General features: G+C 49.7%; 2 protein-coding genes across 2 annotated transcripts in view; one reads left to right on the top strand and one right to left on the bottom strand.

Annotated features, from left to right (window-relative positions):
- LOC132584084 (uncharacterized) overlaps positions 1-18,718 on the bottom strand; it is a 165,463-nt gene that overhangs the window by 79,820 nt on the left and 66,925 nt on the right.
- Positions 1,686-18,718, top strand: part of LOC132584104 (zinc finger protein 93-like) — a 49,540-nt gene continuing 32,507 nt past the window's right edge. Inside the window, exons 1-2 of the mRNA XM_060255911.1 lie at positions 1,686-1,744; positions 2,216-2,342. Coding sequence (XP_060111894.1) covers positions 1,730-1,744; positions 2,216-2,342 — 142 coding nt within the window. The 5' untranslated portion in view covers positions 1,686-1,729. The remainder of the gene's footprint in view (positions 1,745-2,215; positions 2,343-18,718) is intronic.

Here is an 18,718-nt window from a genome sequence, read left to right as displayed (position 1 = left end):
CATGGCCACCTTCAAGAGGGGTTTAGATAAAAATATGGAGCAGAGGTAGGCTTCCCAACCCTCCCGCCCTGGCGGGGGAAACCAGAATTTCCACCCTCTTCTCCCGCTCCCCCAAAAAACCGAAGCGGGGGGAGGGGGGGAAACGGCGCCGGGGTGCCCTCCTTTTCCCTCTCCTAAGACCTCATTTCCCCCTCTCCTAAGACTTCAACTTGGCGAGGGAAAGGCCATTGACCATTACAGGGGCAGCGGCAGCCCGTCCCTGATTGGATGGGGGTATGGCAAAAGGGGGGCGGGGAGAAACCACGCGGGAAAAGGCGCTCGCCTCACCAAGCCTCGCCTCTGCGGCGCGAGGCGCTCCCCGGCCCCGCCTACTAAATCGCCACTCTCTTTTCCGCCTCCCTCCACCGGCGCCGCCTCCTCTCAGCTACTGGAGCGCGAGGAAGGAAAGGGGGGGGAGAGAGAGGAGAGCATTCCGTTGCCAAGGAGACGCGGATTGTTTGCTCTCCCTGCCGCCGCCGCGAGGCTCTTCTTCCTTCGAACTCTTGCGGCCGGTGGGAAGCCAGTAAAGGGGCGCGCGAGGTTCTTTTGCCTCCATCTCCCCGCGGCAACGAAGCTGGACGGCCGGCGGGAGCGAGCGAGGGTGAGGGGAGCCCCCTTTCTCGTAGTGGTGGCGGGGGGAAGCGACCCTGTCTTTCGCAGCCTCGCACAAGGCAAAGGGATGCACGGCGTTTTCACATCCTCTCCACAGCCCTGCGAGGTCGCCGGTGCCGGCCTAGGGTTGCCAATCCCCAGGTGGGGACGGGATCCCCCGCGCTTGGGGCATCAGAAAGAGCCTGTCCCTTTAAATGTGATGGCCAGAACACCCTTGGAGTTCAATTCTGCTCATCACACCCTTGCTCCTGGCTCGCCCCCAATGTCTCCTGGCTCCACCCCCAATGTCTCCTGGCTCCACCCCCAAAGTCCCCAGATATTTCTTGAATTGGACTTGGCAACCCTAAGCAGAGGTCCATCAGTGGCTATTAGCCACAGTGTGTGTGTATATATAATTTTTTTTGCCACTGTGTGACACAGAGTGTTGGACTGGATGGGCATTGGCCTGATCCAACATGGCTTCACTTATGTTCTTATGGCCACTGTGTGAGACAGAGCGTTGGACTGGATGGGCCATTGGGCTGATCCAACATGGCTTCTCTTATGTTCTTATGGCCACTCTGTGACACAGAGTGTTGGACTGGAAGGGCAGATTTCCCTCCACCAGCATTTCTTGTAACACAATTAGGGCTCTTCATTCCCAGAACATTCTCCTAAAAAGTGTGTTGGGGGGAGGGCAGGCGGGAGGGTGTTGGTGCCCTCAGAGGGGAGGAGGGAGGGGTGTGGCTTCAGGCAGGAAAAAGGACTCCTGTCCCAGGAAGGGGTCGGCAGAGTTTGAGAAGAAGCATTTCCAGGGAGGAGGAGGATGGATGAATAAGGGCCCCCAGATAGAATGGCCGGTTGAGGGGGAAGATGTGGGACCAGATGCTCCTGAGCCTTGAAAGATCAAATCCAGTATCTTCAATTGTGCCCTGAATCCAGCCTAAAGAGAGGTTCACTCCAGGGGCTGGCACAGGAAATGTGTGGAGCAAAAATGGACCTCTATTGTCTTTCTTTCTCTCCCTCCCAGGTCAGTGGAAAGACGCTCTGGAGGACTCCTCCGCCATCTCCTCTGTGTACTGAAGGGAAAAGAGGCGCCATGCAGCCAGCTCAGGTATGGAGGGAGGCAGGATCTCTGGGGAGACGTGGGGCAGGCAGTAGGGATGCTTCTCTGTTCAGAGGATCGGGCTTCTTCCCCTTGATTCTCGTGTTCTCCGCTGGGAAGGCAGAAAAATGGTCACCCCCTGTCTAGGATGCAGAGAAGCAGGACAATTGGGACATTCGTTTTGATTTGGGCCTTCTCCAAATGGTGCCACAACAGTATTGAATTTCCCATGGAAAACTATTTGGACCTTTAGCATACGGCCATCTCTGGCCTTTTCCCCTTGAGGCTGGTAGCCCCATGTGGCTCCCAAAATACTCCTTGGAGGGCTAGAGGTGGGGAGAGATGTCCCCATGGGGGGCTCTTCTCACCACCCCTCTCTGCTGCTCTTCCACTATGAATTGGCGCTCTCTGTTTTTGGCTCCCACCTCCCCTCCCGGACCAGCTTTCCGGTGAAAAAATTCTTCCTTCTCTTTCTTGCAGGCGGGGGTGTCTTTCGAAGAGGTGGCCGTGATCTTCACCCCGGGGGAGTGGAGCCTGCTGCGCCCAGCCCAGAGAGCTCTGTACAAGGAAGTCATGCTGGAGAATTTTGGGAACGTGGCCTCTCTGGGTGAGGAGCCTTTTCTCTTTCTTGCTGTGAGGAGTGACTGTGAGGTGTTTCTTCGGGAGGAAGGACGTGGTCAGGCTGTCTGCTCTGTTGCCAATCCCCAGGTGGGGGCAGGGGTTCCCCTGGTTTGGAGGCCCCCCCCACCTCAGGGTCATCAGGGTCACTCTATTATTCCCTATGGAGATTTATTCCAATAGAAAATAATGGAGAATTGATCCGCGGGTATCTGGGGTCTGGGGGGGGCTGTTTTTTAATTTAGAGGCACCACATTTTCAGCACAGCATCTAGTGCCTCTCCCCAAAATATTCCCCAAGTTTCAAAACGATTGGACCAGGGGGTCCAATTCTATGAGCCCCAAAAGAAGGTGCCCCTATCCTTCATTATTTCCTATGGAAGGAAGGCATTGAAAAGGTGTGCGGTCCCTTTAAATGTGATGGAGTTCAATTATGCTTGTCACAGCCTTGATCTTGGCTCCACCTCTAATGTCTCCTGGCTCCACCCTGAAAATCTCCTGGCTCCACCCCCAAAGTCCCCAGATATTTCTTAAATTGGACTTGGCAACCCTAGGCGAGGGAAATGTCTGCTGGGTACTCCATTATACTCTATGGAGACCGATTCCCATAATGGGTATAATGGAGAATTGATTTGGGTGTATCTGGGGGCTCTGTTTTCACTGCCAGCTGCCAACTTCCTTTCAGTCTTCCTTTATGTTGAATATGTTGAATAGAAACCAGCCCTTTTAAAAGAATCGTCTCACTGTTTTGTGGGGAAATGCTGCACCCACCTGCAGTCTGTGCGTACAGAGGCTGAGGTCCCAAGAGATCCACAGTCGGGGGTACATAAGTGCATGGGCCCATATCCAGGCTCCTACAGAGTATCAGTATGAGGAAAGAGGGCTGAGTCTTGATGCCATACGGTATTCCACACCGCCCCTATTGCTTGCCTCTGTGTGTGTGTTTCTGGAGGGACAGTCTGGCTCCCCATTAGATCCAGATGGGTAGCCATGTTAGTCTGTCTGTGGAAGCAGAAAAGAGTCAGAGCCTAGTAGGGCCTTAAAGCTAACAAAATTTGTGGCAGGGCACGACCTTCAAGAGTCACAGTGAGCAGAAGTGAGTGGTGAGTGACGAAAGTTCATCCCCTGGCACAAATTCTGTTATTCATTAAGGTTCTCTCTTTCTACTGGTTTGGAATTGTTGCATTCAGGGCCGGCTCTGCCACTAAGCAAACTAGTCAATTGCCTAGGGCGCCGGTCTTCTGGGGGTGCTGAATTGGGTGGCCCCGTGTGACTCAGTGACGTTATCAGTGCAGAGGGGGACGCTAGAAGTTAGCCTTGCCTAGGGTCCCAGAGAGTCCAGGGCCACCTGTGGTTGCAATGATGGGCACACAGAAGAGCTTTAATTTTGTGGGTTCCCCCCCCCCCCCCCCGATAAACAGGTCCTCTGATCGCCAAACCTGATCTCATATCCCGGCTGGAAGAAGACAAAGAACCGTTTCTCCTGGACTGTGATGGATTGGCAGGTAGGGGCTTCAGAAGTCTGCCTTGGGACTGTGTGTGGCTTGTGCTTTCTTCCAAGGGCTGATGAATTTCTGTGGCCTTGTTGATTCCTGAAGTTTGCCCTGCAGTGGGCTTGGGGGAATAGCGGATGCTGAAATGGTGCCTGTAGATCTTTAACTTAGGACAAGAGGCGGTTTCCTTCTGTCTCCTCTTATGGCCTTAATGCCAAGTGTAGCTCAGTAATTGTCCACTCTGTAGAGTCTTTTGGGCCAGGGTTTTTGCCAGCCTCAGTTTTCCTGCAATCCTTTGAACCCGTAATTCCAGGACTTGATGCTGGATGGCTGTCCCTGCAAAGCTGAAAATAGTTGCTTTATGGTATAGCAAACTCAGACTGCTCTCATGGGACCCTATATTATATACCACGCCTCCCCCCGCCCCGGCATGGAGCAGTATTGCATGAGACTGTGAAAGTCCTGGTGCATCCAGTATGCCTGTATAAAATCCAGCCTCTTCCAGAGGAAATCCTCACTTTCCCAGGGTCTGTTTAAACCCTCGTCAGGATTCATCTCTTCCAATTAATCACCAACTGCACGTTGTCTGGATCTCCTCCCCAGGAAGCTGTTTCTGTACCCCAACAAATCTTTTTTGTCTTTAGATGCTGCTGGACTCAGAATTAGGTTGTGGCGGAACCGGCCCGATTCTGCCTTCAGACCCGGTCCCGTCAGCTCCCTATGGAGTCGGCAACTCCTTGAGGGAGCTATTCCTCCTCCTGCCCCTTGGGCGCGCTGCCACCACCTGCTCAGTCCCGGGGTTCAGATTGAGAGGAACAGGACTCCCAATCCCCCTCTCCAGCTGTGAGGCTAGGCCTCCAGGTCCTCTGCCACCCTGCACTTGGGTTTCACAGAGACCTCAGCGCTTCTTTGGGGCACCCCTGGAGGATTGGCACCTTATCCACCTGCATGCCTTCCCCCTTCCCCGGGGCCCCCTTTATAAAACAACGTGGTCTAAGCGGTCGGGGATCTATGTGGTACAGAGATGAACTGCCAGCATTTAAAACAGAAAAAACATTTATTTAAAAGAGGAAAATATAGGAAAAGAAAAACACAAAACAAAAACAGTTGCATTTAAAAAGTTAGCACAGCACAGCACCGCACAGCAAAGCCCAGCAAACAGCATAACAAAATAAAGGTGGTTTTTAAACGCATCGTATTGTCCCTGGTCTATACTTGATCTGCCTAAGAGGATGACTTACTTTGTCTTACTGCCTGGAGCCTCCCAGGCAGGAGCCCACAGGCAAGCAGCCTCCCTTCCCGAGCGCCTGCTGCAAACTGAGAAACTCTTCCTGCCTAGCACATGGCAAGAACAACAGCCCTTCCTGCCTCTCTAGGAGATTTTCCCCCTAGCGTTGTTGGTTTGGCTCTGCAAGGGAGGGGGGGGAGGGAGGGGAAGGCTACAAAGCCTGCTGAATGGATTTACTGATCCCTGCCTTTTTGGATGAAGCACCAACACTCTCAGATGGCGTTTCTCCACACGTCCCCCTCCTTAAATTCTGAGCCGGAGGGGTTGCCTCCTACAGAGGTGACCCCGTAGCAGAATCCAAACAAACAAGGAGAAACCCGTTAACCAAAATATTTCACAAACATTCAGGTATTTCTCCAATAAGACACAAAGTCCAGCACCCTAGGTGCCCATGTCCTTTCTGGACAAAACGTTGCATGGCTGCATGCAGCAGGAATGTCCAGTCTTTAAGATGTACTCCTCCATCTCCCAGGACCACCTCTGGAGTTTGGTGCTCTCCCTCCGTTGCTGCTGTTGCTGGGGTGAGTGGTCCATCAAAGGAGGAAATTCCTGGCCCCACATATGGGGTTGGAAACTGCCCAGTTCCCACACAGTTGCTCCTTCTTTATCCCTCATTGGTGGAATGTTCCCTCTGTCCACTCTGTCCTCCCAGAAAACTACCTCTGGTGCTGCAAACAATTGCTGTCCCAGCTTCTTTTTGTCTCCTTCCTTCCTACCTCTATGCAACACCATGGACCTCGCAGAGATTGGCTGTGGTACATTCACCTGCACCACTTTAACTGCCTTTCCCATTTTCTCCATAGCCCCCACATAAGTAGCATCGCCCAGGTCATCCACAATCATATGGGGTCCCTCCCATTCCACTTTCCGTTCACCAGTATGAAGGGGCAGGAAATCCATCACCCTATCCCCTGTCTCAGCTTCTGAGAACTCCACTTTCTGGTCCCTTGCCACCTCACACAGTGGTTCCAGCCTCGGGTCACTTTGAACCTCAGACGGGAACATTTCTGGCTCCCCCAGACTTCCTATCATCTGTTCCTTCAAGCCACCCCTAGTCCCACTGTTTCCAGGACACTCAGCCAAAGTTTGATCTGGGTTCTCCGCCCCCTCAGTTGGTTTTTCAGTGTCAGCCAACTGAGCTCCTCCCTGCCTTGAAGGCTCCACAGCATTCTGCTGCCCTTGTGGAAATTGGCACCCCTCTTCCCATTGGGCACACCCTCCTGCAGGGCTTGAGACAGGCTGGTCCTCCCCCTCCCTGGTTGGTGGTGAGGTGGCTTCCCTAAAGTTGCCCTCCTCCCCCCACCTTCCCCTGAGGGTTTGGCTTGGGTTCTCCGTCCCCTCGGTTGGTTTTTCAGCACTACCAAACTGACCCCCTTCCTGCCTGGAAGGTCCCACAGCTTCCCAGGATTCCTGTCTGCCCTGCTTCAAGACGACCTGTTTTGAGAGCGTCTCGGACGATCCCACTTCCTGATCCACAGCTACTTGGTGAACCGGTTCCAACCTAAGGCCGCTCCGGACCCCCTTCTGGAACCGCTCCCGTCCCCCCAAGCCTTCAGCTATGTGCTCCTCTGAGCCCACATTAGCCTTGCTGCTCTCAGAACCTCCTGTGAAATCTCCACTCTCCACCTTGGTCTCTTCAGCTTGCACATCCTTTACGCTAGACAGGTTCCCTTCCTCGCTAGGAACATCCACAGCTTCTTGCTGCACTTGGGGAAAGCTACACCCCTCTTCCCCTTGGGAACACCCTACTCCAGGACTTGAGACAGGCTGGTCCTCCCCCTCCTGGGTGACTGCCCTCTCTTCGTCCTCAGTAACCTGGGTTATTTCCCCCTCCCTGGTTGGTGGTGAGGTGGCTTCCTTAAAGTTGCCTTCCTCCCCCCACCTTCCCCTGAGGGTTTGGCTGTGGGTTACAGCATTGATAGAGTACTGGCCAACCAACAAATCCCGGCCCAATAACACGGGAACTGTTTGTACCTTCATTACCCCACATTCAGAATAGGATTCACCTTCTTGTGGAGCCAAACCCCTGAACTGCTTTCGGGAGTGGTCTGGCCCCAGTTTAAACCTTTTAAATACAGTGGCTTTATAGGCCGCAAAAGTTATCCCCCCATCTTCCATAGGCATGCTGTAATAGATGGCTGAAAGCTCTCCAGTCAGGTTGCTACAGAGGTAAGACATATAGTCCTCCTCTGCAATCCCCCACTGTTTGGCTGCCCTCTCAAAGTTGGAGAGGTACATGGAGGGGTCTTCTCCCTCTTTGTACACTGCAAAGTCTTTGGGGATGACTTGGATCTCTTTGCTTAGTTCAGCTTCCAGACGTAGCACCTCAAGCTCATGGCGACGTTGCTCTTCCCGCTCCCGTCTGCGGACCTCAGCTCTCTCTCTTTCTTCCTGCCGGCGGATCTCTGCTTCTTCCTGTCTGCGGATCGCATCCCTCTCTGCTTGTCTTTCCTCTCTCTCTCGTTCCTCCCGTCTGCGGACTGCATCCCTCTCTGCTTGTCGTTCCTCTCTCTCTCGTTCCGCCTCGATACGCATTCTCTCCAGTTCCATCTGTAGCCGCAAGGTTGCTTCTGACTGGGTGGGGACCACTTTTGCAGGTGCCCCTGCATGCTCAAGATGCTCCAACAGGAGGACTTGCATATCTACTACAGTCAGGTTGTCACACTCCAGCTCTTGCTTTGCGCACTCTTCCTGGAGCTGTGGCTTTGTCATCTTCAGGATTTCCAGTTTCTTAGCACGCTCCATCCTAACTAGCTAAACTTTCCCTACTCCAGTTGACCCGAAAAGAAAACAAAACCGCTGTTGCTTCCTCTGGGTGCTTGCACGTATCAAAAAGCAAAAATGCCTGGCCAATCAAGTTCTCTGTTTGTTCTCATCCCACCGCTGCCGCCAAGTGTGGCGGAACCGGCCCGATTCTGCCTTCAGACCCGGTCCCGTCAGCTCCCTATGGAGTCGCCAACTCCTGGAGGGAGCTATTCCTCCTCCTGCCCCTTGGGCGCGCTGCCACCACCTGCTCAGTCCCGGGGTTCAGATTGAGAGGAACAGGACTCCCAATCCCCCTCTCCAGCTGTGAGGCTAGGCCTCCAGGTCCTCTGCCACCCTGCACTTGGGTTTCACAGAGACCTCAGCGCTTCTTTGGGGCACCCCTGGAGGATTGGCACCTTATCCACCAGCATGCCTTCCCCCTTCCCCGGGGCCCCCTTTATAAAACAGCGTGGTCTAAGCGGTCGGGGATCTATGTGGTACAGAGATGAACTGCCAGCATTTAAAACAGAAAAAACATTTATTTAAAAGAGGAAAATATAGGAAAAGAAAAACACAAAACAAAAACAGTTGCATTTAAAAAGTTAGCACAGCACAGCACCGCACAGCAAAGCCCAGCAAACAGCATAACAAAATAAAGGTGGTTTTTAAACGCATCGTATTGTCCCTGGTCTATACTTGATCTGCCTAAGAGGATGACTTACTTTGTCTTACTGCCTGGAGCCTCCCAGGCAGGAGCCCACAGGCAAGCAGCCTCCCTTCCCGAGCGCCTGCTGCAAACTGAGAAACTCTTCCTGCCTAGCACATGGCAAGAACAACAGCCCTTCCTGCCTCTCTAGGAGATTTTCCCCCTAGCGTTGTTGGTTTGGCTCTGCAAGGGAGGGGGGGGAGTGAGGGGAAGGCTACAAAGCCTGCTGAATGGATTTACTGATCCCTGCCTTTTTGGATGAAGCACCAACACTCTCAGATGGCGTTTCTCCACATAGGTATTTGTGGAAAGTGCCAAATCATCAAACCAGCTATCCCTTTCTTTTAGCAGGAGACGTGTGGCAGTCGGCGAATGAAGAAGAAGAACACTCACCAAAGGTGAACAAGGATACACATTCAGATGCGAAAGAGAAGTTTGAATCTTTGGATGCACCAAGGAAGGAAGATGGAAAACACCCACCCAACAGAAGGAATAATCCCAGTCTTTTACAGAGGGATGAGTCTCTACAGCAAAAGAGATGTCAAGTAGAGAATAGGAATGAGAGCACTGCAAGAGGAGAACTTTTCACTGAAATATCAGTAAGTAGTTTTAAACAAAGGATTTGCAACAGAATGAAAATATATAAATTCCTGGAGTGTGGGAAAACCTTCAACCAGAATACACCCCTTACTTCCCATCAAAGAATTCACAACAGAGAAAAACCAAATAAATGCCACATATGTGGGAAAAGTTTCAGTCACAGTTCATGCCATAGTGTCCATCAAAGAAGTCACACAGGGGAGAAACCGTATAAATGCCTGGAGTGTGGGAAATGCTTCAGTCAGAGTGGCAATCTTACTTTCCACCAAAGAATTCACACATGGGAGAAACCATATAAATGCCTGGAGTGTGGGAAATGCTTCAGTACGCGTTCACAGCTTCATGTCCATCAAAGAACTCACACAGGGCAGAAACCGTATAAATGCCTGGAGTGTGGGGAAAGTTTCAGTCAGAGTGGCAATCTTACTTCCCACCAAAGAATTCACACAGGGGTGAAACCATATAAATGCATGGAGTGTGGAAGAAGCTTCACTGACAGTTTCAATTTAACTTCCCACCGAAGAATTCACACAGGGGAAAAACCATATACATGCCTGGAGTGTGGAAGAAGCTTCAGTTACAGTTCAGACCTTAAAGTCCATCAGAAAATTCACACAGGAGAGAAGCCATACAAATGTAAGGAGTGTGGGAAAAGCTTCACTAAGAATTCCACTCTTACTTCCCACCAAAGAATTCACACAGGGGTGAAACCATATAAATGCATGGAGTGTGGAAGAAGCTTCACTGACCGTTCCAATTTTACTTCCCACCGAAGAATTCACACAGGGGAAAAACCATATACATGCCTGGAGTGTGGGAAAAGCTTCACTGTCTGTTCCACTCTTACTTCCCACCAAAAAATTCACACAGGGGAGAAACCGTATAAATGTCTGGAATGTGGGAAATGCTTCAGTCAGAGCAGCAATCTTACTTCCCACCAAAGAATTCACACAGGGGAGAAACCGTATAAATGCCTGGAGTGTGGGAAATGCTTCAGTAAGCATTCACAGCTTCATGTCCATCAAAGAACTCACACAGGGGAGAAACCGTATAAATGCCTGGAATGTGGGGAAAGTTTCAGTCAGAGCGGCAATCTTACTTCCCACCAAAGAATTCACACAAGGGAGAAACCATATACATGCCTGGAGTGTGGAAGAAGCTTCAGTTGCAGTTCAGTCCTTAAAGTCCATCAGAAAAAGAAGTTTAGTAGACGGATTTTTATTGTGTGCCTTTTTCTGTACTTGTGCGATTTAACTTACAACTGTTCAAATTGTTCCTAATAAAGAGGATGCTTTATTTTAAATAAAACCATGATTTCTAAAAAGTTCTCTGTTTGTTCTACTGACACAAAGTGTGAAGTCTGAGCTTGACTGTTTCATTGCACAGGCAGAGATAAGTCTCTGAGAAAATGTACTCAGTTAAACCCTCCTGAGGTGATTCTGCTTGAATTGGTGTTCCTAGCAGGCTGGATTGAAGGGATTGGCCATCGCATGCAAAGCCCGTCACCGCCTGGGTCCCTCTTAGAATCATAGAGTTAAAAGGGACCTCCAGGGTCATCTAGTCCAACCCCTTCACAATGCAGGATACACACAAATACCTCCCCCTATATTCAGAGGATCTTCATTACTGTCAAATGGCCATCTAGCCTCTGTTTGAAAACCTCCAAGGAAGGAGAGCCCACCAGCTCCCGAGGAGGAAGCCTGTTACCTGCAAGCCTGCCTCTTCCCCCTCTGCTCCTCCAAGACAGGTGGGCTCCTCTGAGCAGGGACTCCTGCAGGTGCCTTCCTGCAACTGGGCAAACTCGGCAACTGCCTGTTCTTGTGCCGTCTATGTTGTGCCGAAAGCCTGGGGGAAGGGCCTGCTAGGGGAGCTCACAAAAGCTGCCGTTCACTTGGATTTCTGCAAGTGATGCAATGAAATGTTTTCAGGAAGATATTTCGGTAAAGGGCCGGAGACTGATCTGTACTATGACGTCCAGTATGTACGGCCATAAGCACAATCCCTCTATGTAACTCCTGTACCATCCAACGCCTATGCTTGGTTTTAGCTCTTTCCCCCCCTGAAATGTTATGCTCATTTTCTTATTTTTTCTTTGTAATCCCAACTTCTGTTATATTGTTTCCCGGATGTCCCATTCCTATTGATGCAAATTGCCCAATGCTGTGTAATCCCCTTAGTCTCAGTGAAAAAGACACACCACAACATTGCATGGAGATAGATAAAGATGGAGGCATTGTTTGTCTCTCTGTAGCAGTAGAAAAGAGCAAGAGTCCAGTTGCCTCTTAAAGACTGGCAAAATTTGCGGCAGGGCGGGAGCTTTTGTCTCTGAAGATGTGAGCAGAGACTCATCTGTAAATTAATTAGTCTCTTATGTTGGCCATCCCTGATGTATCCTATGCCCCCACATTCAAGGGATTCTCTCCTTCTAGGGAGCATGTGCTGGGTCCTTGTTCAAAGAGCAGTTCTCGGGCCTGTTGCTCAAAAACTAAGTGCCCCCAGGACAATCACACAGGCAGACACAGAACATCGCTATGCTCTGACACCTTTAAGACCAACAAAGTATTATTCAAAGTAGAAACTTTTGTGTGCAAACAGACTTCCTCAGATACAAACAATCAAATATAATATCTTCAAGTCCTGCTTATAAGGAAAAGAGAGGCTGGGGCAGCTGTTACTGAATGGCCATGCAGAGCCAAGATGCATTGAGCTGAAATAGGCCTGTAAGATCAATGAATGGCAGCAAATTAGCACATAAATGCAACAGGTAACAGGGAGGTGAGAATGAAACCAGGGTCATTCCTGCAAAACCCCCAAGTCGAACGAAAGTCATCTCAGGCCCATCTCAGACTATCAGCATGTACACATTTCTTCGCAAACATTGAAACAGATTTCCTCAAATAGTATTTATTTATTTATGATTTGTATCCCGCCCTTCCCACGAGTGGCTCAGGGCGGCTTCCAACAATTAGTCAAACATAAGATTAGACAATATTTACATATATAAACAGTTAAACATTTAAAACAGTTAAAACCTTAAAAACCAGTAAACATTTCAAAATTATATATAAAACAGGAGTCTGGCAAGCTACATTGAGTTTCTCAGCTAGGTGTAAGCTAGCCGGAAGAGGGTCGTCTTACAGGCCCTGCGGAACTGAACAAGGTCCTGCAGGGCCCTCACCTCCTCCGGCAGCTGATTCCACCATGTAGGGGCCATAACAGAGAAAGCCCTATCTCTGGTGGATTTTAAGCGGGCTTCTTTTGGCCCAGGGATAGTGAGAAGATTTTGAGTTCCTGACCTCAGTACTCTCTGGGGAACATGTGGGGAGAGACGGTTTTTCAGGTAGGCAGGTCCCAGGCCATATAGGGCTTTAAAGGTAATAACCAGCACCTTGTACCGAACTCGGTATATCACTGGAAGCCAGTGCAGGGTCCGAAGACCCGGCCAAATGTGACCCCATTTTGGGAGACCCAATAATAGCCGGGCCGCGGCATTCTACACCAGCTGCAATTTCCGACTTCGGGACAAGGGCAGCCCCATGTAGAGGGCATTGCAGTAGTCCAACCTCGAGGTGACCGTAGCATGGATCACTGTTGCTAGGTCATCGCGCTCCAGGAAGGGGGCCAACTGCCTTGCCCGCCTAAGGTGAAAGAACACGGACTTGGCAGCGGCTGCTATCTGAGCCTCCATCTTTAGAGAAGGCTCCAATAGTACCCCCAAGCTCTTGACCCTGCCCGCCGCCATCAGCTGGTAGGGGGATTCCCCCCTCCCGGCGACCCAAGCAAAGGACCTCTGTCTTCGCAGGATTTTGTCTCAGTCCACTCAGTCTGAGCCACTCAGCCACGGCCTGTAGTGCCCGCTCAAGATTTTCCAGGGCGCAGACCGGCTGGCCGTCCATCAGTAAATAGAGCTGGGTGTCATCAGCGTACTGGTGACACCCAAGCCCATACCTTCGGGCAATCCGGGCAAGAGGCCGCATATAGATGTTGAATAACATCGGGGAGACAACCGCCCCTTGGGGCACCCCACAGTCGAGTGTGCACCTCCGGGATAGCTCCCCCCCAATTGCGACCCTTTGTCCCCGACCTTCCAGGAAAGAGGAAAGCCACTGTAAGGCCAACCCCTGAATCCCCGCGTCGGCGAGGCGGCACGTCAGTAGCCGATGGTCGACCGTGTCGAACGCAGCCGACGGGTCTAACAACATCAGCACCGCCGAGCCACCCCGATCCAGATGTACATTTCATTGCTAAATGAGGATTAACACACTTCAGAAATGCTTCCGTTCCTTATGCCAAACTGAGTTTCCTGAATTTGAAGTCATTCACAAGCACAACTGAAAGCACATGGCAACTTTGCATTCTGACTTCTTTCTTTTAAACAGTTCTTGTATCCTTTTATATGGATATAATAAAGATTCCCATTCAAATTCTGACTGAACAGACAAGCTTTGGCAGTTGAAACCTCAGATCCCCAAAACCAAGATAAATCAATCACTGGACATACCAAGATATGTTTGCTCACCTGTTCATTTTCAACATTGTATATGCTGTTAGATGCTAATAATTTCTGTCTGATTCAGTAGAAGAAGATATTGGATATCCTGCCCTATACTCTGAATCTCAGAGTCTCAGAGCGGCTCACAATCTCCTTTATCTTCCTCCCAGAGAGCCAGTTTGGTGTAGTGGTTAAGTGCATGAACTCTTATCTGGGAGAACCGAGTTTGATTCCCCACTCCTCCACTTGCACCTGCTGGAATAGCCTTGGGTTAGCCATAGCTCTGAGCAGAGGTTGTCCTTGAAAGGCCAGCTGCTGTAAGAGCCCTCTCAGCCCCACCCACCTCACAGGGTGTCTGTTGTGGGGGGAGAAGATATGGGAGATTGTAAGCTACTCTGAGTCTCTGATTCAGAGAGAAGGGCAGGGTATAAATCTGCAATTCTTCTTCTTCTCCTCCTCCTCCTCCCCCACAGCAGAGGCCTGAGAACAAAAGAAGCAATTGATCTGGCAAATGGTTATTTTTATGGCTCTGAACGTGTCAACAAATGCTAATTTCAGGGAGACATGATCTGCAGCTGGAATTGGAAATTTCACTAATCCAGATTTAACATCAGAGTTAAAACAATGCCTGACATTAGTCTGCATTGAAAACACACCTCTAAAAGAAAATTACTGAAAAGGCTGTGTGAGGGGGCCTGTAAAAAATGCAAGGAGGCCCCAGCCCCTCTGGCCCCTTGAGAGCTACGGCACTGGGCTGAGAGCGCTGTTCCCTCTAAGCTGAGTTAGTGTGAGCTAGCTCAGTCCTTTAGCCTCCAGCTCACACTTTTTTCTCTGAGCATGCGATAAACCACCCCAGAGCAAGCTAATTGATGCAGTACCTCACAACTTTAATGCCAGCAGATCACAAAGAAGGATTTTTCCTCACAAGACTCCACAGGGTAGAGGAACCCTGGTGAGAGTGAGATGTGGGGTGTGGTGGGGGGGGAGAGAAAGAGAGAGCAGATCAAGGAGGGGGGAAGAAATGGGAGTCTGAGGGGGGAGATTGGGGGAGGCTGCAGGAAAGGCTGAGGGAGTTGGGAAGGGGGTGCTGATGGGGGCACGGGGACTGTGTTACTGGACCCTCAGAAGTCCCACACAACACAAAACAGAATCCAAAGAGTGGAAAGGGGGGGTGGGATGGGAGGAACTCTTTCTACTCAGTATCCAGGCTGTGCCCTTCTGTTTTGGGAAAATGGAGGCAGGAAGGTCCCCTGCCTGGGAGAGCCAGTTTGGTGTAGTGGTTAAGTGTACGGACTCTTATCTGGGAGAACCGGGTTTGATTCCCCACTCCTCCACTTGCACCTGCTAGCATGGCCTTGGGTCAGCCATAGCTCTGGCAGAAGTTGTCCTTGAAAAGGCAGCAATTGATCTCACAGGGTGTCTGTTGTGGGGGAGGAAGGGAAAGGAGATTGTGAGCCACTCTGAGACTCTTCCGAGTGAAGGGCGGGATATAAATCCAATATCTTCATCTACCTCACAGGGTGTCTGTTGGGGGGGAGGAAGGTAAAGGAGATTGTGAGCCACTCTGAGACTCTTCGGAGTGGAGGGCGGGATATAAATCCAATATCATCATCATCTTCTTCTTCTTCTTCTTCTTCTTCTTCTTCTTCTTCTTCTTCTTCTTCTTCTTCTTCTTCTTCTTCTTCTTCTTCTTCTTCTTCTTCTTCTTCTTCTTCTTCTTCTTCTTCTTCTTCTTCTTCTTCTCTCTTCCCCACTGGTAATTTGCTTGGGGTTGAATGCTTTGCGGGATTTATTTTTCTTGCTTCCACACAACCCATGCAGTGGAGCCAGGAGACTTTGCGGGTGAAGACAGGAGATGTTGAGGGTGGAGCCAGAAGCAAGGGTGTGACAAGCATCATTGAACTCCAAAGGGAGTTCTGGCCATCACATTGAAAGAGACCGCACACCTTTTTAAATGCCTTCCATCCATAGGAAATAATGAAAGATAGGGGCACCTTTTTGGGGGGCTCATAGAATTGGACCTGCTGGTCCATGTTTTTTTAAACTTGGGGGGTATTTGGGGAAGAGGCACTGGATGCTATATTGAAAATTTGGTGCCTCTACCTCAAAAAACAGCCCCCCCCCCCCGCCAGAGCCTCAGATACCCATGGATCCATTCTCCATTATTTCCTATGGGGATAAGTCACCATAGTGAATAATGGCATGCCCAACAGATGTTTCCCCCCCACACTTTCTGATGACCCTGAAGTGGGGGGAGGGCCTCCAAACCGGGGGATCCCCTGATCCCACCTGGGGATTGGCAACCTAGGAGGTGGCGCCTTGAGGTGCCCTGTAGGCCATGCGGCAGCCGAGGCAGCTGTCTACATGGCCTACTCCCACGCACCGGGCCTGGCCCTATGCAGCGCTTGGGCCCCTGATGGCGTTTCTCCTGGCTTTTCTGCCATCCTGCCCAAACCAGCTTTGGTAGGGTTGCCAGTTCCCAGGTGGGGACAGGGGATCCCCCGGTTTGGAGGCCTTCCCCTCACTTTAAGGTCATCAGAAAGTGGGGGTGGGGGGAGGGAAATATCTGCTGGGCACTCCATTATTCCCTATGGAGACCGATTGCCTAAGGGTATAATGGAGACTTGATCTGAGGATATCTGGGGCTTTGTGGGGGCTGTTTTTTGAGATAGAGGCACCAGATTTTCAGCATAGCATCCAGTGTCCCTTCCCAAAATACCCTCCAAGTTTGAAAAAGGTTGGACCAGGGGGTCCAATTCTATGAGCCCCCAAAAAGGTGCCTATACTTAATTATTTCCAAATGGAAGAAGAAGATGAAGAAGATATTGGATTTATATCCCGCCCTCCACTCCAAAGAGTCTCAGAGCGGCTCACAATCTCCTTTACCTTCCTCCCCCACAACAGGCACCCTGTGAGGTGGGTGGGGCTGGAGAGGGCTCTCACAGCAGCTGCCCTTTCAAGGACAACCTCTGCCAGAGCTATGGCTGACCCAAGGCCATGCCAGTAGGTGCAAGTGGAGGAGTGGGGAATCAAACCCAGTTCTCCCAGATAAGAGTCCGCACACTTCACCACTACACCAAACTGGCTCTCCAGTTTGGAGGGAAGGCATTCAAAAGGAGAGTGGTCCCGCCAGAACTCCCTTTGGAGTTCAATTATTCTTGTCACAATTTTGCTCCTGGCTCCACTACCCAAATCCACAGATATTTTTTGAATTGGACATGGCAACCATTTTTTTACTTGTAAATCTTTTACAAGCAAGGCTTGTAAATCTTGTAAAAATTTTACTTTTACAAGCAAGGCTTGTAAATCTTGATAACTGCCAGCCCTGCCCCAAAAGCAGCTCTTTTACCTTCCCCAGGGAAGGAGTGGGAGTGTCCAGGGTTTTTAGCAGTTGACTCGTGTATTGGTATAACCACACGTCTCAGGCTATTCCAGAATATTAATATAGAATTTGTAAAACCGCCTGTTAGAACAAATGGATAACGTTCATTCATTCAACGTAAGGAGAAGGGGTATAAAAGCCAGGAGGCCCCCACCTTTCCCCAACTTTTAGCAGTTAAAACTTATGTGTGCTAGCTTTCTGACATGGTTGTACCATTTCTTACTGCAGTCTCTCAGCAACCCTCTAGTTTAAGGCTTGGAGTTAATCCCCCCTCCCTTTTGCACAACATTGTTTCTTTAGTCAACGTGAGGTAATATCTTTGGATTTGGTAAAATTCTTCTCAGCAAACTGCATTTGGCATGAAGAAAATGGCTGAGGTAAAAGTTCTAGAATCTGTACTAAGTTAAAGGAACATGCGCATAAATTCCTATTGCTGGGTAAAGAAGGGAAGTTGTTGCTGGGAAGAACATGTTGTAACTTTTAAGACTTGCCTTATATGGCTAAGGCCCTTGACCAATGGCCGGCTTAGCTTAGATTGTGAGTTCTGACCAATGGCAGACTGCCACAGAGCAAGAGAGGGAAAAATCGCGTTTGGGAATCTTATAAAAGGCAAGGGGCGTGGCCAAATAGGCAGAGAAAGTTGGGGAAAGGTGGGGGGCCTCCTGGCTTTTATACCCGTTCTCCTTACGTTGAATGAAGGAACGTTATCCATTTGTTCTAACGATCCCCCCTTTGATTTTTATACTGTTTTCATTCGTTCACTGCAACTCAATATATGTTTCTTGAGGTGGTATTATTTTATATTTAGGGTAATAATCGGCCTGCATCACTGCCATCCTAGCAGGAGGAAGGGCTGTCAAATTACAAGGTAAGTTATAATCAAATTCTATAACCTCCCATGGCCATGGATCACCTTTTAAGGTTCCCCCAAAAATATAACAATTTTTTACATTCATTGTCTTTGCAATTTTTCCAGCCAGATCTATAAACAGGTTTTTAGTCTTTGTGGTTAGGGTTTGGTCCCATGAGTCCTTTTTAATTTCCTTCCAAAAGGTGTGATACCTCATCAAATCTGGGCCTATTACTCTTTCCTCCTTTTTCTTAAAAATCAATTTTACATTAGGGTCAATACCTTTACTTTCAACAAATAAAACCAAGACATATTCCCATAGCTTTTGATTTGTCCATATTTCTGGCTGTAGAACTGTAAAATTTATGGGGGTACAGGTATTTATTGTGGTACAATCCTTTTTTTAGCGGAACCATTTGAAGTATAGCGGAGCTCTGGAATTTTTCCCAATTATTATTCCAAGGACTACCAGTATTCCAAACCATATTATCCCAGTTAGCCATATATACATTCCAGTATTTCATTCCCATATATTTGTTGCTTTTACTATATGTTTTCTCCCAACTAGACCCTCCACATCCATTTCCTTTGGCATTAATTGCTTTACAGGCATCAAATAAACGCGGGACAATCTGTTCCAGCAGTAGCTTAGTTACTACCCCTGCAGTTGCATGGGTTGTGGGGAAAGCCTCCACCCATCCTGTCAGTTGGTCAGTTAGGACTAAACAATGTTTTACTCTCCCCACCCTAGGGAGATCAATAAAATCGCATTGGAGGCACTCAAAGGGATGGACTGCTATTGGTCGTCCA

The sequence above is a fragment of the Heteronotia binoei genome, chromosome 1 (assembly GCF_032191835.1).
Source record: "Heteronotia binoei isolate CCM8104 ecotype False Entrance Well chromosome 1, APGP_CSIRO_Hbin_v1, whole genome shotgun sequence".
Lineage (NCBI taxonomy): Eukaryota > Metazoa > Chordata > Lepidosauria > Squamata > Gekkonidae > Heteronotia > Heteronotia binoei.
Note: the sequence above shows the minus strand (reverse complement) of the source record. Positions and strands in the feature narration are given on the sequence as shown.